The 24066-nt window shown below is 52.0% G+C and overlaps 8 protein-coding genes across 8 annotated transcripts; 4 read left to right on the top strand and 4 right to left on the bottom strand.

The window, feature by feature from the left end:
• Positions 1-103: 103 nt before the first annotated feature.
• CORC01_02816 (uncharacterized protein) lies at positions 104-871 on the top strand (the record flags this gene model as incomplete). Its single annotated transcript, XM_022614466.1, has 2 exons — positions 104-339; positions 409-871. 2 exons carry the CDS (start codon positions 104-106, stop codon positions 869-871), a joined length of 699 nt encoding a protein of 232 aa, XP_022479080.1.
• Positions 872-1393: 522 nt separating this feature from the next.
• Positions 1394-2972, bottom strand: CORC01_02815 (mutanase; the record flags this gene model as incomplete). Its single annotated transcript, XM_022614465.1, has 2 exons — positions 1394-2773; positions 2829-2972. 2 exons carry the CDS (start codon positions 2970-2972, stop codon positions 1394-1396), a joined length of 1524 nt encoding a protein of 507 aa, XP_022479079.1.
• Positions 2973-5265: 2293 nt separating this feature from the next.
• Positions 5266-6786, top strand: CORC01_02814 (mutanase; the record flags this gene model as incomplete). Its single annotated transcript, XM_022614464.1, has 5 exons — positions 5266-5367; positions 5428-5968; positions 6035-6166; positions 6221-6245; positions 6306-6786. The coding sequence occupies 5 exons, from the start codon at positions 5266-5268 to the stop codon at positions 6784-6786; spliced, it is 1281 nt and encodes a 426-aa protein (XP_022479078.1).
• Positions 6787-8606: 1820 nt separating this feature from the next.
• On the bottom strand, positions 8607-10675 carry CORC01_02813 (uncharacterized protein; the record flags this gene model as incomplete). Its single annotated transcript, XM_022614463.1, has 2 exons — positions 8607-9871; positions 9925-10675. 2 exons carry the CDS (start codon positions 10673-10675, stop codon positions 8607-8609), a joined length of 2016 nt encoding a protein of 671 aa, XP_022479077.1.
• A 4747-nt stretch (positions 10676-15422) lies between these two features.
• On the top strand, positions 15423-15653 carry CORC01_02812 (uncharacterized protein; the record flags this gene model as incomplete). Its single annotated transcript, XM_022614462.1, has 1 exon — positions 15423-15653. The coding sequence occupies one exon, from the start codon at positions 15423-15425 to the stop codon at positions 15651-15653; it is 231 nt and encodes a 76-aa protein (XP_022479076.1).
• A 469-nt stretch (positions 15654-16122) lies between these two features.
• On the top strand, positions 16123-17663 carry CORC01_02811 (adaptor complexes medium subunit family protein; the record flags this gene model as incomplete). The annotated part of the gene is made up of 4 exons (XM_022614461.1): positions 16123-16161; positions 16230-16358; positions 16430-17527; positions 17583-17663. The coding sequence occupies 4 exons, from the start codon at positions 16123-16125 to the stop codon at positions 17661-17663; spliced, it is 1347 nt and encodes a 448-aa protein (XP_022479075.1).
• A 494-nt stretch (positions 17664-18157) lies between these two features.
• Positions 18158-19200, bottom strand: CORC01_02810 (uncharacterized protein; the record flags this gene model as incomplete). The annotated part of the gene is made up of 3 exons (XM_022614460.1): positions 18158-18282; positions 18342-19128; positions 19183-19200. The coding sequence occupies 3 exons, from the start codon at positions 19198-19200 to the stop codon at positions 18158-18160; spliced, it is 930 nt and encodes a 309-aa protein (XP_022479074.1).
• Positions 19201-21559: 2359 nt separating this feature from the next.
• CORC01_02809 (SET domain-containing protein) lies at positions 21560-23140 on the bottom strand (the record flags this gene model as incomplete). Its single annotated transcript, XM_022614459.1, has 4 exons — positions 21560-22012; positions 22069-22302; positions 22357-22958; positions 23008-23140. The coding sequence occupies 4 exons, from the start codon at positions 23138-23140 to the stop codon at positions 21560-21562; spliced, it is 1422 nt and encodes a 473-aa protein (XP_022479073.1).
• Positions 23141-24066: the final 926 nt, after the last annotated feature.

Raw genomic sequence — 24066 nt, 5'->3', positions numbered from 1 at the left:
TTAAAAAGAAGCGAATTATCATGGGATCATCCAGAATTTTAGCAGCCTCGGCATCGTTTATCACCTCTTCATCTTCAACCCAACCCAAGATTATTTACGCCACATGTCTTCCCCAATGATCGTCACCGAACTTGGACCGATGGGTGTCAAGCCGGGCCTCGATATCATGGACGAGTCCACCCCAGAAGGTCAGATTTTCTTGGGAGTCTACCGCAAGATCATCGCAGCACCTGGTGCTCCTCACCGACTCTATCTGGGACTCGAGTTAGAGGATCCATCCCTCGTCTGGGGATTCTTCGATTGGGACTCTGTTGAGGACCACAAAAAATTTGCCAAAGAGTGAGTCAACACTACCCAGAACATTTTATATTAGGGTGTGAAAATAATTCTGACCGACACTACATGTAGGTATGGCGAGGAATTAACCAAAGATCTGTCTAAAGTCTTGGCCTATGGCGAATTCGGCAGGCATGTCACTGCCACGCCAACCTTTTCAGATGCGTTGAAGTCTTCTGTGACGGATGTCTTCATTATTTACTACCCTTCGGACATCACCGCTGAGTCAAAGATGACGGCGACCACACGCCTTCAGGAGATTCTCGAAGAAGCCTTCGGGCAAGTCCCTGATGTGTCATTCACTAGCTATGGCTGGTCAATTGAAAATGATGTTCCTGTGAAGGGAGGGGATCCCATCCAGACTGGCACTATCCTGTCAGCATTCATTGGCTGGTCTACTCTCGAGGCCAACAACACCTTTCGGCAGTCAGAGGCCTACAGGCAAATCGAAAGCAAGCTTGAGAATATGGATGGAGCGATCAAGCTGAGACCTTTTCGTCTTAGCTGCACTGTACTTGAGAAAACGGCACAGTAGATGAAGCAAACAGATGGGAAGGCAACGAAGGATTGAGAAAGACGGCAGCCAAAGCTGGGCTTAACAGTCACTACTGATCTGCGAATCATGACTTTCTTTGTGTACAAGTCCACGCTCATTTTTTTGAGGTTTACAAAAGGGCACTCCCCTTAACCTACTTCCAAGTTTGCTAGTCATTGGTGAAAATCATTTACGGTGTTGTACTTGTCTTTTAGTAGCCTCAAATGTCGGATCTCAGATTTTCGCCTAGCAGTCGTCACTGGTAGTCGACTATTAGTACCTCGCATCAAAATTTTATTCCTGAATTATAAAATCTTTTTAATGGCACAGGCACTATGTACGGCGAGCGTGCGGAAAGGAGGATCTGGCGAAGGTTCAATTTGAATCCGGGAGGATTTAGAGCATCAGTTTAATTGACCCATTCCTGACTACCTATGTGCTTCATCCATGAATAAATGAAAGAGCTCTCCCCGCCGTACTATTTGCTACCGTCCTGCAATCCCCGTAAGTTACTTAATATCGTCAAGCAGAGGGAGTTGCCTTTGCAGGAGCTACCACATCGGCAAGTGGCGCCGCCGTTCTCTTCATGCCACTCGGCCCACATGTGCTAACCTTCAAGCCGGCATGAATGGACGAATAAGCTGCCGGGAGAAGCTCGTCTGGGCGTCCTGCTGGGATGGTTCCGACGTAAGGGTTGAAATTGTAAATACCGCAGGGACACTGATCCAAAATCTGCATGCCCGCAGTTTCGGAATGAATGGAAGATCCTCCGCGAGCCAGATTGAAAGCGACCGTGCCCGGCTTCATGTCGACGGAGAATTTGGCAGCGCCAGCAGGAGCTTGGAAAGTTATACTGTTGCCGGCAACATTGACCATTAAAGACGCGGCCTCCTTGAGTAGCGTCACGATGTATACCTTGTCCTCCATGGTCTGCCAGCCGTCCGGCCTGCCCTTGAAGTAGTTGCCAGAAGAGTTGCTGGCATCGCTCATCGTGGTATCTGTCGCATCGCAGTTGATACCCCTGAGAGTTGGACGGAACCAGTAGACGACCTTGTCCTCTGTGATGTATGGCTTGGGGTCACTAGCGCCGGCACGGAACGCCTTGATGAACGGCTGTGCCATATCGAGCCACCCGTTGTGGGGGAATCCGTAGACCCATTTGGAGTTGCCGTCATCACCGTGCGGGCTGTCAAGACGTCCGACGTAATGACTCTCGCCGTAATCATTCCATGTGACGATCTCAAGAAAGCGCGGCTGAAGGGAAAGAATCTGCTGCCACCGGTCGTACCAGAGAGTGTCGGAGGGAAACACCCAGTTCTTGGAGTATGGAACCTCGGGACCAAAGTGCGTGGAGAACCACGGTGATACTGGGGCAATATACGGCTTGCCTCTGAGAGCCGCAATGTATGTTGCATCGCCCTGTTGGACTGAAACGTTGCCTCGCGCGTCGGGAGCCTTATTGTTTCCGTTATTGGGCCAGCCGAGCCAGTTGAGCGCACCGTCAAGAACGCTGAAGTCTGTGCCAGATTCGGGATGGAAATTGGGTGCCCAGAAGACGGGAATACCGGCAGCACTGCGCATGGCTCCCACATCCAGTCCGTCTCCTGCAAACGAAGACGCAAACGCCTTGCCGTCGACCATGAGCTGTGCGGGACGAGAGCCATACTTGGCGATCATCTGGCCGACACGAGTTGCCTCACCAGTGCCGTACCAGTTGAAGTCGAAGGAAATGAAGACCTTCATGCCGTTGTTGGCAGCGGACTGGTAAGCCAAGTCGAGCTGAGCATCGGAATAAGGGTCGACGCCAATATTGAGAGCAAAGGCGTCGATGCCAGCTGCCTTGGCGTTCTGCATGTCCGCATCATACTCGCTGGGCGAGCTTCTCGCACCAACAATGCCGATCTGCCAGTAGTATCAGCCAGAAGTTGCGAAGGTAGAGGCATTGAGTATAACCAACCATGAAGTGACAAAAGACAAGCTTCTCACCACTATCCTGGCGAAGGTTGAGGGTATCGCCATGTATAGATGGAACCGTCAGGCTGGCGACCGAGATAAACATCGCCGCGGCCAGAAAGGCCCTGAAAAAATGAGTGAAAATCATTCTTGGGTAGTTGCGTTGTCTGGGCCTACTAGTCACAGAGAAAGCAAGCAAAACGTCGAGATGGCCCTCTTTATAATATAAGCTCATTTGACCCCTTCCCAAACGCTTTGGCTCTCGCTTTGGCTCTTTCCTCGTCTGTTCTCCCGTCGACCCTGCTCTTTCCAATCCGCTGACAAGCCTGGCATCACACACTGGCACCCTGCATGATCTTCAGAAAAGGACCTTTGCATGGTCAAGTTGGTTCCCGAGATGCTTCGCAGATCTGTTACCTCACTTCAAAAAAAGAAGGTCCGAATCCTGCATCTGCCGTATGTCTGATGATGCCACATTTCTAAACATCGGCAACCCTCTTATTCCTGCTAATTGCTCATGGGATGCCAGCAGTCTGCATGATCAGGAAGAGAGCCTTTCTGCGGTCAACTGCAACAAAGGGACCATTGGCATTAAAAATCTTATGTTACGTTACAGTAATGTCCTTACTTTGGTAGAAGTAGCCCCGAAGGATATCCTTCTTCTCGGAGAAAAGGGATCAAGTTAGGGTGATAGTCCGCTGATGGGATTTTAAGGAACAAACAGAAGTGTTTGCTATTTCCATGCAGCATCCCTAATAAGCGACAGATCATGGGCAACTGCATATGTCACAGGGCCTTAAACACCGGTCATAGAATCTTCAGAGTCATGCTTCTTGTCTCCTTTGAACGCTGAATGGACCGTTTGGGGTCCATGTCATTCGGGCCGCGCTCACTGCTGGTCTCCAAATACAACCCTCCCAACAACCTGACTGGTCCTTTGGTCAAAGTCATTTTTCTGGGGTACATATGCAAAGGGTGGAAGCTTGTATCCAAACCGTGCCAGATGTCAATAAGCACCACATGACGAATGTCTCGGAGGCTTGCCACATGGTTGGTGTCAACACCCGGCATTGCGGAGCAGTCGAGGCAAATCACAACCCCATAACATGAACGGCCCTCCAATCAACGCAAGAATCAAACCCTAGTGCGGCAGTGAAATAATACGGGCATCCCTGTAGGTGGTATTTTCCAGATGCCAAATACTACTTAGATTGGATAATTGCAACGGAGAAATTGGGGTTTCCTTAAACCGACGTCAACTGTTCGTGTTCTCGGGCTGACCTTCTAGCAGAGAGGACCGCAACGGTAGTTCAAAAACACTTTAGAGATATTGTCCCATCAGCCAAGAGCAAACAGCTGTGAACAGCCTAAGTTGATGACGAAACACCGTGATCATTTGCAAGACTATGCCCACTTGTCATTTCAAGAAATGCTACGATCTTGCAGCAATTTGATAGGTAAGTGCATGGCATGCAAATCTGTGATCACAGTGAGTCGGTCAGGACTGTTCACTTCTTGACTGATCATCTTGAAATTTGGAACTTTCGTAGAGGTGGTGCCCTTGAGATGTAACCCTCTTTCTCTACATTTTGTGACCACTATCAGGTCGCTCAAAATATCGAAGAGAACCCTTCCCAACCTCTTCAACTGTGTCCCCCCGCTCATGTTCTCAATCATTCTTTCCAAGCATCCGTATACACCTTGGGAAAAAGGCAGTGATCTTTGGGGAAGGTCTTATCGCGCAGTCATTTGTAAAATCTCAACCAATCGCGAGGTTAATGATTGCCCCCTTGACCCCAGGCAGTTCCACGCACACAACCCAGCCAGCAGAAGAATTTGGCATATTTCGGCCCTTCTTTTGGCTTAAGGCTGATGTTTTACTTTCAAAATCATTAATTTAGTCGCATTTGAGCTTCTCATGAGATCGTATCGTGTCAGGCGGCCTGTGTATCTCTCCATCAAGAGCAACCCAACAGCGAGGTCTACATTTCATTGAATCATTCCCCCAATAATGGGCATGACCCTGGAGGTTTTGGCAGTGTCTGATGAACCTAGCACCTCGGTACTTCAACTCTTGGTTGCATATGCTACCTCTGCAAAGATCATCCTGTTTGCGCCGTGACCGCCCCGGACCTCCGCCGTCCATGCAGGTGGTAAGACTCAGGGGCTGCACCTTCACACTCTATACGTAATGTCATGTTGTCTCAACATCGAGTCTCAACATCGAATTCGGTCTGAAAGTTTGCTGAGCGTTGGTCTTCGACTCAACTAAGTTGCATCTTGGCTCCTGGGACTTTGTCGGACAGCAAAGCTAGAGACTTCAGTTGATATAAGTCCATCTGGGCGTGGGGAAGGATGCAAAGAAGGCCTAATCCAACCCAGCACAACTTGCAAAGACTCTTTAACTTCTTTGAATAATTACTGGTTGAAAATTCAGCGAAATGGCGCGAACATTCCGGATTTGTTCATCTCTGCTAGTGCTGGCCTTGATGCTCTTGCGGGTGTCGGGACAGGCAACGAAGCCAGTGTATGCGCATTTCATGGTAAGAACATCGTCAAACGACCTCAACCTCACGAAATATCCTGGTTGATACAATGAATAGCTCGGAATCGTGGAAAACTACACCACGTCAGACTGGAGACTCGACATGACCCAAGCTCAAGAAATCGGCATCGACGGCTTCGCCCTGAACTGCGCTCCAGCCCGCGTCGACAGCTACACCCCAAAACAGCTCGCAAACGCCTACCAAGCAGCCAGTGACCTCAACTTCACCGTCTTCATCTCCTTTGATTTCGCGTACTGGTCTACAGGCGACACCGCAGAGATCACGTCCATCGTCGGCAACTACAGCGCGCACCCGGCCCAGGCAAGATTTGACGGCGGCGCCATCGTGAGCACCTTTGTAGGCGACAACATGAACTGGACCGCTGTAAAGAAAGGGTTGCCGCCGGGCCAGAAGATCACCGCTCTTCCGATGATTCAGGATCCCGCTGGGCTTTCTGTCGCGGATACGGGGCTCGACGGGGCGTTTTCCTGGTACGCATGGCCGACAGACGGGGGCAACAGCATCATCTCCGGCCCGATGACGACCATCTGGGACGATCGATTTCTAGCCAATCTGGGAAGTCGTCCGTACATGGCTCGTAAGCAACCATGTTATCACCTCTCTTACTGCAAACAGTGTACTGACAAGATTTACTAAAAAAAAGCCGTTTCACCCTGGTTCTCTACTCACTTCAACACCAAGAATTGGGTCTTCATCACCGAAGAGCAACCCGCCATTCGCTGGAAACAGATGCTTGCTATGAAGCCTGCCCTTATTGAGATTATTAGCTGGAATGGTGAGTTCCATTGCGTCTAGGCCCTTGACACATGGCTTAAACATCCTTCCATAGATTTCGGCGAAAGCCACTACATCTCGTAAGCGGACCCCACGGCTATTACTCCAAACACGAAAACCAAAATGCTTACATCTTGAAGGGGCTCACAACCAAATCACACCGACGACGGATCCTCCGCCTGGGCCACTAGTTTCCCCCACGACGCCTGGCGCAACTTAATGAAGCCATACATAGCAGCCTACAAGTCCGGAGCCGACAAGCCCACAGTCGTCAGCGATGAGCTGGTATACTGGTACCGCCCGACACCTAAGAACTCGGTATGCACAAACGACACCCTCGGCGCGCCAAACGGGACCCAGTACCTCGCCGACGTGGTCTTCGTGGCCACGATGCTCACGCAGCCCGCCGAGCTGACCGTAACTAGCGGAGGTCAGGCGCCTGCCACGGTGCCTGTCAGCGCGGGGATCCAAACCACAAACTTCACCATGGGTGCCGGTGCCCAGAAGTTCTTGCTATCGCGAGACGGTGTCGCGATTCTCGGGGGCACGAGCAGCAAGGAGATTGAAGGATCTTGTGAGAAATATAATTACAATGCCTTTGTAGGCTCTTTCAAGGCCTAGGCTGGATGGCGTTCAAGAGGATGATATGCTTTTATTGGGACACTTTTTCGTCTGGTCCATGACAAGCATATTTGGCCAATGTAGACGTAACTCTGAGTAACAACCTATCGCCCAAGGTTGATGTGAATATTGAAACCATGTGCCAGGGAATCGTGAACCGAAGGCTTCAAGTTGCTGTCTAGAATCAACAAGCTACCATACGGACAGCCCACTGGCGAAACTTTGCGCCTAAATAGTTGAGCCTTATTTAATTTGGCTGCATAGCCATGAACCATATTCGCTTAATTCAACACGCCCCTTGGAACTCCAGACGAAGTCTAGACCACGCGTTCGCGGTTCTCTTGTACTACCTAGGCAGTGCCCTCATAGTGCTCCCATCTCGCGGCAATTACTCGTTGACATCGCCACCGGAATCCCCCATGAGATGAAGCAAGCTTTGATAACCAGCATTTCAGAAACAATTCTACTCATCCCATGGCAGCAAGTTGGTCTCCCAAGCCTGTAAGCATGAACACCTCGTACTTCGGTTCTGAAAGACGCCGCCAAGGTGTGTACAACCCACTGAGTCTGATGACTGAGAACAGATGGAAATAGAGTCCCGGATTCTGAAGAGCCTTTCTGTGTTCCGAGGTTGGGATAGATTATTTAGACGGTTTTCAAAGGCTTCTCGTAGACAGAAGAGGTCGAGGAACAATGCTCGAGAGGGCTGTCAGACGGGGCTTTGGGGAAAACGCAGCCCCTCAGCCCTGTCACAGGCCTAGACAGGGGAAGGTTAAAAAGCATGACTACGCGGAAATACCCTTCAATCGCCTGGTCCGTCCGGGACATCAATGCACTCCCCCGGATTCCGTGCACTCGTCCAGGTTTTACCACCAATCCCCGCCTCGGGGAAGACTCCCGGAGGTCAGTCTCGAAAGATTTCCCATCGCCGTATTCGTGATTCTCAGGTGTCAATTCCTTCGTGGCATGCTGCGGCGTAGGGTTTCGGTCTGCACGTTGCCCCCCCCCCCGACTCTGCCGCGTGCCGAGATCATCAGATGATGTTTGACCTGCAAGGAGGGAACACGTTTGACGGCACGAAGCGTCCCGGCAGGCTTTCGAAGTTTGTCTCGTCGTAATTCGAGCGACTGAGAAGGCTATTGCAACCATACGCATGTTCAAACAGAAAGACCATGCGGAAATCCAGCTTGACCTCATCACGGATGCCAATTTATACGAAGGGGCAGATGTTGAAAAATGTTCATATTCTTGGCACATAGATCGGCTTTGATTTATGCAAGTATTGCGCAAAAGCTCTGTACGCAGTGAATCCAAGCTTGAAACTCAGTGCAAATACGAAGACGCCCCAGGGCGATTTCGACCGTCCCATGAATACCGCAAGACAAAAAAGGACATGTAGAAGAACTGTGCAACAAAGATGAACTGCCAAATGAACAAGATTCATAGCGTGCTCGACAAAATGAGGAAAATCTCCGTGGTGGATGTGTTTGTAGTAGCAGGTAGTTGTAGAAGGAGGATGTAATGTGGTAAACTGGAAGAGTAGCAGTAGTAGTAGTAGTAGTAGTAGTAATAGGTGTAATGAGGGTGTCCTCTGTTTGGTATCATTGTTGTGAGTCTTGCGTCTGCCGCGGCAGCGCATTTTCATCCTCGTTTTTCTCTGGTTTTTCTTTTTCCATATTCCATTTCTGCGCCGTTCAAATCACCCACTAGGTGTTTTTTGGGAAGGGATTAAAAGCGACCAAAAACAAAATTGAAAGGTAAACCGCCCCGCCTTGTCATCTGTGATTCTTGAACCAACATCATACGGAATCGTTGCTCATTCAAACAAGAGCGATCTTGACGTCGCCCTCTTGGGGTTGGGATTGGGGCAGGACCGCCTCGCGTTGATCCCGCTTCTTTTTTCCAAGCCTCTCACACCACTCCTCGGCACTTACGATGGTACCATCGAGAACGCCACTGACTTGCGACATCATGTCGAGACCCTCCTTGGCGAGAACAAGCACACGGTGCGCACCCTCGCGCATCGCCTCCTGGTCGCCAACCTTCTCGCCTTGTTGTTGTTCGACCATGCTTGCATAGCGAAAGCGCTGGGGGAGAGTAGTCAGATGACGGCGAACGAGTAGACGAGCATTTTCAGGTAGAGCCCCGCCAGCATATCTTGAGACAGTCACGATGACGTTCTGCAGTGTTTTGAGAACGTCTCCTTTGAGCGACGCGATCTTGGCCGCCAGCATTGTGCGTTCCTGCTCAGACATTGGCTCAGGCTGGCTGTCAACCATCACATGGTCTCCATCATTCGCAACAGCCGTCGGCTCTTCTTGTTGAGGTTGACCCGGCTTCTCGAATTGTTCAAGTGTGGTCTTGAGATTGTTGATGACCCCACCAATGTGCTCATTCGCCCAACGCAACCATCGAAGACAGTACTTTAGGCTCCTGAGACTCTCATCGCTCATAGCAACACTCAGGCCGGAAGTTGACATGATTAGGCGAGATTGCCAAGCCGCATTTGATGAGGTGGGTCGCTCAGCCTTTTCATTTTCACTATAGGCCGGGGAGCGGTAATCGTCATATGCTGGCAGAGTATCAATGGTGCTAGCCCTCGAAAGTCGCCGGTCGTGCTTGAACACATAAGGGTCACGAGGAGAGTCGACATCAGGCATGACATTGCTCTGCGCATCGATCATGAGCCTAGCCAGGTCTTCGCCCGTATCAACCTTGCGCCGCTTGTGGGACCCTCCCTCGGCGGCCTCGATGTCATTAGATTGATGCCGTCGACCAGCGCCCAAAAACCAGCGTACACCACCCTCGACGCCGGTTTTCCGTCCAACCGTGCCGACAGTGTTGGCGATTGGCGTCAAGTAACCCTCCACATATTCGGCGCTGGACTTGAACCGGGGGGAGAAGTTTTTGGAGTTGTTGTAAGCTGATGTGGCACCCTCGATGGTTGTCGCGAGCAAAGGGTGGGATGTTGTCAGGAGTGAAAATAGAGGCTCTTCAGACTTGGCTTGCGGATTTGAGGTGATTGATAGGGCCGGCGAGGCTCTCGGCAGAGGAGTATGGCGGGCGGGAGGTGAATTGATGAAGTCTATACATGTTAGCTTTCGACATCAGGAAACGAGGGAATCGTAGAGGACGGACCGGCTCGCAGGTCTCCCAGGGCTTCAGCTGCCATGCGCACATCGGGATCATCTAGGCTGACACTGGCAGCGCGTCCCTCGTAGAAACCGTCTGGAGATGCTGCGCTCATGGCACTATTACTAATTATGTCGAGGTCCATTCTCGCAGGCGAGTCGGCGGACTGGGCATGACTAGGTGTATAGTACGTCGTAAGAGGGTTGAGGCTCGGCCAGTGTGTGAGGGGCACTGTCGTCGTCGATGACCGCTTCAGGGAGGATGTGGTTGATTGAGGTTGTGGCTGTTGGTGTTGCTGCTGGTGTTGCTGCGTTTCAGTGGATTGTGATGGGGTAAGGATGGAAGCGAATCGCGGGGGCGAAGGGCCTGTCACGGACGAGAGAGATGGCAAGTTGTGACCAATGTTGTCATTGTGTTTGGCGGCGGGAAGGATGGGTGCAAGTTCGGTAGTCGGGACGTCGGGAAACCTCAGCAGGTTAGGATCGTGGGATTGGGCATGCGCATAGCTCGGGGGAGCATATGAAGGCAGCTGGGACGGGAGGTGTGTCGGATTAAAGCGAGCGTGGGAGAGGACGTGCTTGTTGGGTTTAGAGATGGTGGAAGTAGAAGTGGAAGCAGACGCAGATGCAGAAGCAGGTGGGAGAATGTGGTGCGTGTGTGCGAGGGACGATGAGGATGGCGGCAGCTGGCGGTCTTCAGGAGCAGGCCCGTGCAGCATGTGATTTTGGGTCTGGCTCATGCTCTGGCTCATGTCCATCTCGCAAAGTATATTCGGACGGCGGCTCGAGACTTCGCGGGGAGGGGGTCGGCGGAGGAGCAGGAAGAGAGGGAGGAGCGAGACCGGCACGGCTGTCTCAGCGGTCAACTCTTGACTGGCATGAGTGGAGATATGACTCTCGACCCGCGGCCGTTTGGTTTCTGATTTTTCGCGGGTTTTCCCAGTCGTCGAAGTCGGGGAATGTCGTAGTCTGCGACGTGCAGCAGGGTGCAGACGCGCGGGTCACAACGAGCGTGAGGAAGAGCAGACGAGAAGGTAAAAGTGGCTGCGGGCGGCGCGAGAGAGGTTCATGTAGTACGGTTTGGGCGAAAGTGGCGAAGGACAAGCAGAACGACGGCGCAGATTTCGAAGTCAACGAACGAACAAGGGAGGCGAGGCGGCAGGAGACGTGGTTTCGGGGGACGACCGAGTGGAGGGCGGACCTGGAGAAGCGAGGGAGGGAGGGAGGGAGGGATGATGATGGTACTCGTAGCCGTAGCGTGTGGTGGGATGAGTCCGGTCCGTGTATCTTGTAGAGTAGCGCGGGGCGTAGCGCTGGAGGGAGAGCTGGTGTGTGTACCCTTTCGAGGGCACGGCTATCACTACACAATAAGTATATTACCTCGATCGTGAGGAGAGGATTGCGTGTGTTGGATACGTGTGTGTGTGTGAGTGAATGAGTGAATGCGTGGAAGAGTGGGCGGTGGGCGGGAGACCAGGAACTGTGGCAGATGTTGAGGGGGAGGGGACAAGAGGTATGCCGGGGTGGTGATGTTCCGTTGATTTGCTTGACGGGTGACTGATGGATTGACGGATTGATGAATTACCTGATTTGACTGATGGGGGTGGAAGAGGTTGTGGAGGTGGTGATGGTGGTGGTGGATGAGGCCGCACCAGAGCGCACCCAGGATGGACGGACGGGATGGGCGACGATGGGGGACGATGGGGGCGAGGGACGTCGAGGACTCGGGACAGGAAGGGGCCACCCTCACAACCTGAATGCGAGGAACGAGCCAGTCCAAAGCGAAAGAGAGGCAGGCGGCGCCGGGGCGACAACAACACCGCGGCTGGCAGGCACGATGCCACACCCATTGCGGCGGGAAGGAGACGGGGTCACTGGCTCATGTGGTGGGCTTGGGTGCTTTGAGGTAGAGGTAGAGGTACCTTGTCTATACAAGTACCCCGACACGTTGTTTACCATGCAGATTGCACGCATTCCGGGAACGACAGATACTTGCTTGCGGTACCCGGAAATGTACCTCCATCAGTCTATGTATCGGCAATAGGGGCCAAAGGGATCACAACGGCCTGGGTCTCGTCGATGCTGTCCCAAGGCACAAGCAAGTAGCTTGGGCAGCCAACCTCTGTTCAGTGAAAGACTGTTGTTGGCGGGAGATCACCTTGTGTGAAAGCCAATGGAACCAGCTATTCAAGCGAATAATACAATGCGTCTCCCGCATACCAGAGTTCCTCAATTCTAATAAACTACAAGCTTTCCGTGGGGGAGCAAATACATCAGACGGACACTTTCCCATGTCCGTCGGCCGTACGCATACGGAGGAGACAAGACAGGCGGCTAAATTTCTCAGACTCTCCCGTTCATTTCTCAAGTTCCCGCCCTCTTTTGCAGTGTCAATGGATGCTCCGACCTCGAGGATTTCTCCATGTGAAGGCCTACTATGATGCCGTATGTATGGTCCTATTTTCTGCCCGCCCATCTCGTCTGCCCAGCGACTTGACTCCCGTGTCTCTGTCGCTTGAGTCGTTCCGCTGGGGGAGGGCTGACCGAAAGAAAACTTCTCGGCACCGTGGTGTGACGAGCGACTTGATCTGATTTGAGCGGGCAGATCGCACTCCATTTCACCAAACCATGCGTGAGGAGAGAGAAACAACGGGGAACCCACATTCCAGAGGCCGAGCATGGCATGAGCACCTTCGTTGTATGGTTGTGTGTGTCTCTCCTCCGTCCTCCTCGCTGACGGCAAATATCCGTACAATGCTTCGTATAGCATGAGGCGCGACGAGCAGGGGGCAAGACGGCAGACGCAAGACCCAATCACTGTCCACATGCGAGTCCCACGTTCCCGTTCGGGACAGGTCAGGCGGCACCATCTGCGGTCCATCTCGCTGGAAGTCTGCAGGGTCCGAGGCACTGATCCGTACTGGCAGCCGCTAAACTCGAGACAGAGATACCGGCCAACGCTACGGATATTGCTGACATCTGTCAGTAGTCCACAAGTATTGTGTAGTGTACAGAGTAGGTGCGGATACGTACTCTGCAGCCTCGCGCAAGGTAGCTTATCGCACCCATGGCCAAGCGAGGTGGTATTGGGTATGCTTCGCCCGGGCCAGGAGCAGAATATAGCCGACGACGATGGGTGGGAGTCGGGTACAGAAACAGACGCGAATCTTAGCACTTTCAAGGTCAGGCTCTGCAGGACTGCCGAGCCAGAAATGGGATTTAGGGAGTGAGAGAGTACAATTACCACAATTAACATCGGGGTACTTACACTGTACAGGAGTACACCCGTCGACGTTGTCAGGGTTGTGCTCATTTTGTCTGGCGATGCGCCGCTGGCTGGCCTGACGTCTGCAGACCGCATTTTGGGTTTGTCGACCAACTGACCTCGTTGTCGCATGGGATATTAATTTCTTTTTTTTTTCTTTTTTTTTCCCCTGGGTCACCACTAGGACTTCATGACAACAATTGGAATGCGCCGAGTGCTAGACTTCCTTCTAACTGAGACCTGGCCGCCAGCTGCATCCAGACCGCCTGTGAAAAAGCGAGGATGACCGTTTCGTTGATGGTCTAAATCTTCCTGGCTGTGGTCGTACTGTCCGAAAGAGAGGTACGGATACCACAGCCTGTGCTTTTGTCACCAGGGGGCAAGCCTGGGGAGGGACTTGAGGACTTGAGGGGGAACAGGACGGGAGATCAAGGCCAAAGTTGGGGAAGCACGTGTCAGAGTTGTTGGGGCCCGTCATCACATGCATCTGGCTAGGCTGGACGGGATGAACAAGCAACTTAGCATGTGCAGAGTGGGCTCTGTTAGAGTTAGGCGGTATCACCCATTAAGAGACCTAACAATTTGGACTTTGGGGGTATCACAAGGCATCATTGGGCGGTGGCCGGGTCGCCCAGCCGGCATTCGGCCCCAGGCACAAGCGAGCCCTGCTCCATGTTTGATTGGTCTGCCTCCCACGACCTGCTACGTCACCCCGGGCACGGACTCAGTCTTTCCATGTGAAAGCGAAAATTCTGGATGGAGGGGAGGAACCCACGGCTCAAGAGCCTTCCGCAAGTCGGGGATTCCCAGCCCAGACTTGAGACGCGTTTTCGGTCACCTGTCTGTCCAGAAAGGCATCCGGCCCTACGGACGGAGGAGTTGTCCTGACCCAACCTCTCAACATCACCTTCACTACTCGAACCACCTTTGAGGCAAGCCAAAGAGGATGTCCAAACCCTAGTTCATTATCCCACGGCCACTGGCTGAAAGGGCTCAGAATCACGTGCCATTTTCTGCAACGCTGCTGACTCTTGGCTCTTGGAGGGGAATCGGTGGGACTTTGCAGAATTGGTTGCCAGATGACCATGGCAATTTTCTCGAGATCCGCCCAAGGGTCCAGTTGTTCCCGCTAACGTTCCTCTCTCTGACGCCGTTTCCATGGATATACCATGCCTAATGTTTTTTTTTCTTCTCCATCATCCAAGATTCCGCCATCGCCGCTTGCACACCTAACGCCGCCAAGGCTCAAATGTCAAGTGCGAGGCCGTTATGGAGTACAGTCTCTCCGATTTGCTTTGCAGGATTAACAGCCGGCGACCAGTTTTTGGAGATTGGATTGCAAACTCCAATCTACACGAATCTTGCGAAACCGACACCCAATCACACCCATCAAGTTCAAAGGAAGCCTCTCCATCGTCGCCCATATGGGCGGTCACCCTTATCAATCATCACTAAATATCAGGGTGCCATGCAGGTTCTTGAGCTAATTTCCAAATTCGAGACGGCGCATCTTGTTTGAACACCATTCCGAGGCCTTCTTCCCAGTTGCTGCTCGCCTACTCGCTGGACCGTAGGCTGTCCGCCCTGCACCCCGCGACTCAGTCACATCTGTTACCCGCCCATCCTAACAAGTTTTTTGGCACAAAAGTTGTCCATGTGATGGCATCTCAGACCCGAGCAAGTGGATCGGCCGCGTTTCCACGGCCCCTGAAGCTCAAGCAGCCAGCTGGCCATGTCGAGCACTCATCAAGCGTTCCTCGTACCTTTTGTCCAGCAGCAAACTTTCTGCAACCCCCCGAATTGGAAGACACTGACCATCTGAGTTCGGGACATCTGAGTTTGGGAGGCGTTTGTGCTTTTTGACGGGGTTCTATCTAGACCTGACAATGAGCTGGCCGGTCGTGCATCGCAACCTTTCCCTTGCCGTAGAGGCTGTCAGGAGGACATTGCATGAGGCTTCCTAACTCAAAAAGGACCCTTGGCTTGAAACAAGCGTGTGAGCACCTGTCAAGACTTGTTGGGCTATGTGGCAGGAGCCTCGGCGATTTCTTCTGTGAGGAACACTCAATACACATTCCACGCATGGAAGCTTGCTTGTGAAAGTGTCTCCCCAGATTTCGGCCTCTGCAGAGTCCCCCCCGAACCTGGCCAACCGTCGCTAAATGGTCGGTTTGTCCGGCGCCTGGAATCGTCGAGCAAATCACAGTATTACACAAAGTATCAATTTGTTGATGGTTTGTATGGCACCTCTGACGCCGCCCTGGCAACGGTGCCCTTCACTTGAAAGCGAAGAGCGGTGCTTGGGCAGCTCTTATGGAACCGGAAGGCTTCCTCTGCGCGTCACGAAATCGCAATTCACATCAACGACGACACGAATGAGCCCAGCAGAATGCCAGGTCAAATGTGGTTGTAATAATGCGCTGCACTGTCTAAAAGGACGCGGTAGTGAGGAAAAGAAGAAAGGACGATGATCATGCTGAAAAATTTGGCGCGATGTAAGCAAACTGGAGACCCACTCAGAGGAGTTGCAGGTCATGTGACTTACCACATGGAAAGCTCCTTACGTAAAATGCCTTGAGGTTGCAGGCGCCACAATTCCAGCCACATTGTAGCTGGACGTGCCAATAGCTTGTTCTGCATGCTTTCCCACGCCGTCAGGCTGTCATTGCACTGGTCCGTGCTTCTGTCGACACCAAGGAGACATCGTGGTTTCAATGTCGCCAGCTATCTGACAGCGCGTCTCATCAACTACACGAACCGCGAATAATGACAGCTTTCACCTCCAACTGTTGAGCTTCTGAAATCACCACAAGCTGCCCGGTTGGACAAATTGCATGCCACGATCTCCATCACTGCCATAATTCCTCTGGCCAGCGTGCCAATTGACTCCCACCGCCTCTACGTCTGCCCCTCGATCCCCGCCTTGGCAACCAGCTCATCATGGCCTCCGCCGTGTTTTTCCTCGACTTGAAGGGCAAGGTGCGCATCGCGAAACTGAACTTGCCGCCGTTGTACTCGAGAATGCTGATGATGATGGCCTGCGGCAGACCCTTCTTGCCAGAAACTACCGCGGTGACATTCCCATGTCAGCTGTCGAAAAGTTCCCCGTCCTCCTCAGCGAAGCAGAAGAAGAATCATCTGCTGTTCCTCCGTGCTTCTCGCACGAGGGCATCAACGTACGTGCTGGCTTGCGGCCTTCTGCGCCAGTGCCGCGCAAGGCACCCTGACTGACGAGATGCGGCCCCAGTACCTTTATATCCGACACAACAACCTATACCTCCTCGCCCTGACGAAACGAAACACCAACGCCGCCGAAATCCTCCTATTCCTTCACAAAATTGTCGAAGTCTTCACCGAGTATTTCAAGGCCCTCGAGGAAGAGTCCATCCGCGACAACTTTGTCATCATCTACGAGCTCCTCGACGAGATGATGGACTTTGGCTACCCCCAGACCACTGAGTCCAAGATCCTACAGGAGTACATCACCCAAGAATCCCACAAACTTGAAATACAGGCTCGCCCGCCCATCGCCGTAACAAACGCCGTCTCGTGGCGTTCTGAGGGCATCCGCTACCGCAAGAACGAAGTCTTCCTCGACGTCGTCGAGAGCCTCAACCTCCTCGTCAGCGCCAACGGCAACGTCCTGCGAAGCGAGATCCTCGGCGCCATCAAGATGAAGTGCTACCTCAGCGGAATGCCCGAGCTCCGCCTGGGCCTGAACGACAAGGTCATGTTCGAGACAACAGGCCGGACGACGCGCGGCAAGGCCATTGAGATGGAGGACGTCAAATTCCATCAGTGTGTGCGGTTGTCGCGCTTCGAGAACGACAGGACCATCTCCTTCATCCCTCCGGACGGCGAGTTCGAGCTCATGAGCTACCGCCTCAACACCCAGGTCAAACCCCTGATCTGGGTCGAATGTGTCGTCGAGAGTCACAGCGGGTCGCGCGTAGAGTATATGCTCAAAGCCAGATCGCAATTCAAGCGGAGGAGTACGGCGAATAACGTCGAGATTATCGTGCCTGTCCCCGACGACGCCGACACCCCGCGCTTCCGTACCAACATTGGCGCCGTTCACTACGCCCCTGAGCAGAGCGCCATTGTGTGGAAGATTAAGCAGTTTGGAGGCAACAAGGAGTTTTTGATGAGGGCGGAGCTTGGGTTGCCTTCGGTACGGGGCGACGACGAGCACGGTGGCGGTATGACTGGTGGTTTCGGTGGTAGTATGGGCGGCGTCGGCGCGCCTGGCAAGGGCGCCAAGAGACCAATCCAGGTCAAGTTTGAGATCCCCTATTTCACAACGAGTGGTATCCAAGTGCGGTACCTCAAGATTACAGAGCCAAAGGTAAGCCATTCCCCCAGACGTGTCTGAAGGATCACCATTCGCTAACGTCTGACAGTTGCAATATCCCTCATTGCCTTGGGTCAGATACATCACCCAATCAGGAGATATAGCTGTGAGACTGCCTGACGCGGTATGAGGCGGGCAGGCATTGGCATAGTTGTAACGCAATATGATCCTGCAAGGGGTTTATTTCATCGACGCACTACTCCTTTACTGAGCGAAAAGTGAATTAAGATTACACAAAATACACATCGGCTGGTGGTCATAGACACACATCCGGGGGGTAGGAAGATGCGTCAATGCTTCGGGGCTCTCAAGAGCCGCTAGATGAGTGCTGGACAATGTAGACAAGCTACATTTACTAGGGAAGAAGGAGTCTTTGAAAGATGATGTGAAGTTCCAACATTACAGAATTCTGTGTGCTGTAAGAAAGTTCTCCTTCCACGCGACTGACCCTGAAAAGGCATCACCTTCATCTCCAACCCTAAGTCGTTTTGTCAACCACAAGCAACAGGATGTTGCCTTAGCCTTGATGGCAATACACTGGATAACCGAAGTATTCGTCACAGCTCCAAAAGCAAGATAGCATCCTCAAACATCCATCCAAATTTCAACTCCATAATGTTATGGTCAGCCGACGATGGCTCTTTCCCGCTCTTCAAAGTCCATGATCGCGTCAATGGTTGAATTGTAATTGTAGCTATCACAGCAGACCTGAACCATCACACCCCGCGGAGGACCAATGGGGTCGGGATCTTTTGTCCTCACAACTTAGAACTAGTGCGCCACGAAAGCCAGCAGATTTTTTACTCACCTGCATGAGGAGACCGGCGGCCGCCAAATCGATTCATGTCCCATTGCCTGCTCTGGAACACGTCGTCTGTGCACCCCGGTTGTTTTGTCAGAGCTAAGAGGGCGATGATAATGGGCAAGTTGCCGCCGAGGCCTGTGGATTGGGGAGCTGAGGAACTCGGTGTGGCGAAAGTGCGTGGTAGAAGATGGGGTATCCAAGACGGATTGCTTCCAGAAGCATGTCTTTGTGGTCCGCCGGGATAGAGGATACGAGTAAAACCCGGGTCCTGTGGATCTGGTGGTAAGAATGTAAGACTGTGCCACCCATCTGGAGGTTCTCCGTCAATAGTAGATACGTCAACATCGGTACACCAGCATGGGAGGAAGCGCCAGCAGTTAAAGACGCTGTACGTCTTATATTCCTGCATCTGACCCAAGTAGGACTCTCCGGTCTGGCTGCCATCCGGGATTGGTCCACAGATCCTCCCGGGCAATCCCATCTCTGGGCGGTACCAGTAGAACTCGTTTCCGGCCGGAGCGACAACCCCGTTCGTATACCGCCACACCCGGCCGATAAGCTCTCGGCTATAGCCGTCAGCGGAAACGGGCGGCAGCTCATTGCCGTACCGATCAGAATGGGGTTCGATATTGTGTCCTTCGTCATCGAATTCGCGTATCTGGAACTCGTTGACGATGAAGAGAAAGCTGAAGTGCGTGAGAGGTGCCTCTTGCTTGCGGCTGGATTCCTTGGACTTGTGGTCTTTGTCCTTCTTCTCGCCTCTTCTCACGTGTTTATGGCTCGCACTCCGCTAGTTTTTTCAGCCATCTAACTGTTCCAAGGCAGAGGAGGGATGTACACATACGCTCGATTGAGAATACATCTCCTGTTTCTGAAAAAGGTTCGGCAGGTTTCGATTTAGAAGACTGGCCCTGGGGGTTGAAAACAAAACCCAGGATATCTATCTGTCCTGGCCGGAAGGCAGTCGCTACTGTCACGCAAGATTTGAGTGATCTCGTCAGAAATGACAGAGATGAAGGATTGTCGGATATTTTGCGAACATTGTACCTGGATCTGACGATGGTGTTGACTCTGCTCAAGATGGTGGTCTGATATTCTTCAGTCTGTGGTCCTCCGGGTATGCAGCCCCTGGCCAGACTGGCAGCCCTGCCTATTTACGAGGTACCAGGCCTGATTGGGGCAGGCCATTCATTGAAGTTCATCTGAGCCCAATCCAAAGTTGTCGGCGCCTTACAGACGGAGATGGACACGCGTGAGACGGAAACGCAAAGTTCTGATCTACCTCGCATTCCCTGATCGTGACGGAGGCGTTAGTCCCGTGGTCACATGCCGTTTGGCCTGCAATCAGCCACGTTGCGTCGGTAAAGAATGACTGCATGGCGCACTCCAAAGACATAACTATGCGATTCCAAGGTGAGAGGACATGGGAATCTCGAGAATGTGGGTTTCGATCAAATGTGTCCTCAGCTCTGTCTGCCTTTGAGCCGCTGCAACCCAACGAATAGAAGTTGGCTGAGCTGTGTGCCGCCAGCTGCTCATTGGAGCACGTCTTTCCTGCAGAAGCACGAGTGCTTGCTCGCTGTCGGGTTGAAATCCAGGTCCAAGACGACCACGCCTTCCTGCAACTCCTCATCCAACGTGATTGCGGGAGCCATAGCTTCCCTGCTGGGTTGTGCTGGCTTCGATGATAGACCAGGTGTGCAAGGTTGTCACCCTTGAGGTGGAATTTGGATGACGTGCATGATGCTAAACCAATCAGATCCATGTTTGTGATTGGATTGCTTGAATCTCGAGCCAATGAGTTTCTCGATGATTTCGCTTCTTTGACCCATGCTCGGAAGCACGGTTTTAGTAGTTGATGCTGGAGAGGTTCGGCTAGAGTCCGACTTCTGGTGGGTGCTGCGACGAATCGTGGCTGTCGACCCGACGGCCTTATCGATGGACAGCTTTCAGGTCTGTCATGGATCCCTGGTCTAAGAAAACATAAGACTCTCTCCGCTGGTTGTGGCCTGGCCAGAGTCGAGTGGTCAATATCCGCCATCACTGCAAGAGAGCGCTGCGTTATTCGTTAAGACTCCCATCAGATCATGAAGCCCAACGAAGCCCAGTTACTCGTGACGCCAAATGCAACCTTGGGCAGCTTGGTCGATTAAACGTTTCGTTTGAAGTGAAGACTCGACGTGGCATCTCTGCAAAAATGCCGAAGACTCAATGTGGGCAATGTGACACGTGCAGGGAACGAACAGCGGCGGCAGGCAAGACTGGGTATCATTCGATGCCAGGCTTTCTAGAAGCTGCAACGAGACTCCTGTTGGTTATCGCCTTTCTCGTAGTCGGGACTTGTGGTCGGTAAAAAGGAGGTCAGAGTTTGTGCCAGACGCCGCTCTATATGTAGCGCGTTATGAACTGGTTTTATTTCCTCACGGTCTTCGATAGGCGTAGATTGATCTGACGCGTTCATCATTGCATTCTTCCAAGACCAAGAGAGTGAATGCATTGGCTGTGCGCGATTTGTGTGATCCCGGGGAGGCTTTCCGTTGTGGCAGGCCGCTGTGGGGAAGAGGTGGCACGAAGCCGCCAAGGGCTCAGCCTTTACGATTTAAAGACTTTTCTCGAGTGAGCGCCATCAGTGCTCTGTATTCCTATCATACGTTCGTGTATTCGTGACACGGGGTGCGACAAGTTGGCCCCAACTGGCAGGCCAACAGTATCCCACTTCTTCGTATGCTTTCGTCATCGACTGCAGTCTGTCGATATTGGGCGACTACAAGAACCTATCGGAGGGGGAAAATCCGCAATGGACCGAGGGACCTGTCAGCTCAAGTGCGGGGGTTGTTTTGGAGTGAAGCGAACTTGTTTCGCTGGCCGATAGCGAAGTATGGCGAACCAACGCCATGTTGGATGGGCTGCAGTTGGGTGGGCGTATCTTTTGCTGTAGCCAAGGGTTGGATCGGCCGGGTTTCCCAACCATTCCGGTAAACTGACCTTCCCAACTGCTGCGCATATTCCGTTACCCATCATAAAGCAGGATTGAGCGGAGAAAGGGACCAAAACGTGTTTGATCGGGGGCAGAACTGCACATCATGAAGCGGTGTAAGTGGGATGTTTTGTGTAACATTGAATTTGGCAGTTTCCAGCTAGGCACCTCAAGGCCATCTGAATGCGAGGCGGTTCCAATATTTTCCTACCGTCGTTTCGTATTTCGTACCTATGAAAGAAGCCTAATGTCTCACCCTCTTGGAAGCCCTCTCGGCCTCGTCCTCGCCAGCCGCTTCCTCCACAACACTACCGGTACCCACTACCTGAAGGGCCTCCTTAAGAAGTCGCTTTTCGCCAAGTCTTACCTCAACAGCCATCTTCTGGCGCGATGTCAGGCTGCCTGATGCCAGCAAAGTCTCGTCCTCCTCGGCCGTTGTCGGGTACTGACTCAGCAGCTTTCGTAAAGTCGACACAACGACGTGCTGGTAGATCTCGTCACGTTTCCGCTTGTCAGGGATGAGATCAGCGTTCATCTTCTTGAGTAGCTTCAAAATTCCCTTCAATTGCTCCTCAAGCTCGGCAGAAACCTCTTGGACCCTTGCAGGGGTTGTGAGTCGGCCCTCCGAGTTGGGCTCGCCCGATTCACGCTCGAGGACAAAGACGTCCTCGAGATCTTCGGGGTCCACATACTCGCCCTATTTTGACATCAATACGGTTGTCTTTTTCCAGCATTCAAATATCAGGCACATACCACTTTCTTCCAGACCTCATCAGTGAGCTTCAACTGTTCATTGAGCACAGACTGCACAAGATCCCACGGGATTTCTACAACGTCGTAGCGAGAATGCTTGGGAGTGATGTAGCCGTATCTTCTGAGCAACTCAGAATTCGGGTGGGGGCCATAATAGTTCAGTATCTCCTCTCCTGCGCGAATGGGTCGGAGAGCCGTGACGCTGAGGTCATCCTCACCGTGATTGACGTGAGCCTATCACAATGTCAGCAAGTCCGCACCAAAAAATAGACGTGACGATTCACTCACGTTGAACTCTGCGTCAGCGTTCAGGATATCAGCCAGTGGCACCATACCCAGCATGGACTTGCCATCGCGGTCTTCAACCCACTCCTCTTCCTCTTCTTCAGGCTCTTCTTCATTCTCCAAGTCAAAGGCGTAAGCCATGATGATGCTACCCATGCGGTGAGCTAAATGCAGGAGCTCTGCTTCGGTCAATTGAGATGCGCCAGCAGGGTAAAACAGGGCTGGGTTGGCTGCGATGACTGACAGGATCCGTGAACGGAACATGTCGTCGGCTTCAGCCTTGCCAATTTTTGACAAAACAGCACTTCCCTTGAGGTATTCCAGCTCGGAAGACTCCCAGAACATGAGCGTGTCAAACTTCTCAGGAAGGACCTCAAAATATGGCTTCCAAGGCGAAGCATCGCCCTGCAGATACTCATAGATCATCACTAGAATAAGAGAGCCCCACGAATCAAGGGGTTCATTTTCCATGTCCTCGTCGTCTCCATCATTTCCGGTAAAGACTTGAGGAATCTTCTTTGGAAGCTCAGATGTCTCGACATTGATGATGCTTCTTCTCGGGATGGTGAAGAGGACTGTATCAGCTGCGATATCCTTGGTGGCCACTGGGACTCTGTCAGCTAAAAGTGTCACCTGAAAATTGAGATTGCCTACCGATTCCTCGTCCGGCGTTTTGGCCCCTCAAGTCGACGATCTGGATATCATTGTGGAAAGTAGCGCCCGGCAACGATTTGAACCAAGAGAGAAACTTTTGCGACGTTGTCTGAAAATCACCGCCTGCTGCCATGGTGTCGTATTCAATGAGTACACCGGACTACCTGAGGTGCGTCAAGTTGGGCGTGGCTGAGATATCTCGTTGTTCTGCTTGTTGCAATGATTTTCTATTGCTCCTAGGAGGTCTTATTGTCTGGGATCTGAGGACCAGAATTTTCACTGCGACAGGCGTACTGTGCGCAAAACAATCATTGCCACGCACACCGTGTTCGATAAGACCCGCTTTTTGGCTCTCAATGCCTCGGCCGCTGTTACCTGATTGATGCCATCAACGGGTTTCGTTATTAGAACGTTCTAGCTGGCAATTGGTATGGAAGAGCAGATGAGGTTAGAGAAGACACTTGAATACACCACGGAAACAGACCAAGAAAGAAATTGTGCAACTATTTGGTGGATTTTTGGAAAAATGGCAAAAGAATAGTGTTGCATAAGGCTCGCTGCCAGACGTCGATTCAGGTGATAGCGGTGGTAGAGACCAACACGGCTTGAGCTTCCCTTTTCTTTGCGTATATTGAAGAGGGAATCAAAAAAGCTGTGACCAAGCTTCTCCTGTATTGGTTTAATATGTCGGCAATGGAACGGATTATCTTGTTAAGTAAGGCTTCGATCAAAAGCGGCTTATGTTACTGTTGGTTTACGTAATCACAGGGTGATTTGTTCGATCGAACCGTGGTGACGAAGGGTTAATTACTCTTGTATTGATCTCTGCGTGAAGTGGAAAAGAGAGGTTTTAATCGTTAATTAGATCGCCGGTTAAACGCTGATATAGAGACCTTTAAATAGCCCCTACGCTAGCGTTAATTTAAAATCGAATTAGGCTTTTAATCTGATATTAATTATCTCTCTATTATTATTAAACTTATACGATTAAAAAAGTAATTTAACGATCTTATAATAATATATAATATATCGATAAAAGTAATATTTATAGTTCTTTTT

Source organism: Colletotrichum orchidophilum (assembly GCF_001831195.1).
Source record: "Colletotrichum orchidophilum strain IMI 309357 chromosome Unknown Scaffold_16.1, whole genome shotgun sequence".
Classification (NCBI taxonomy): Eukaryota; Fungi; Ascomycota; class Sordariomycetes; order Glomerellales; family Glomerellaceae; genus Colletotrichum; species Colletotrichum orchidophilum.
This window is presented reverse-complemented; position numbering and strand designations above follow the sequence as displayed.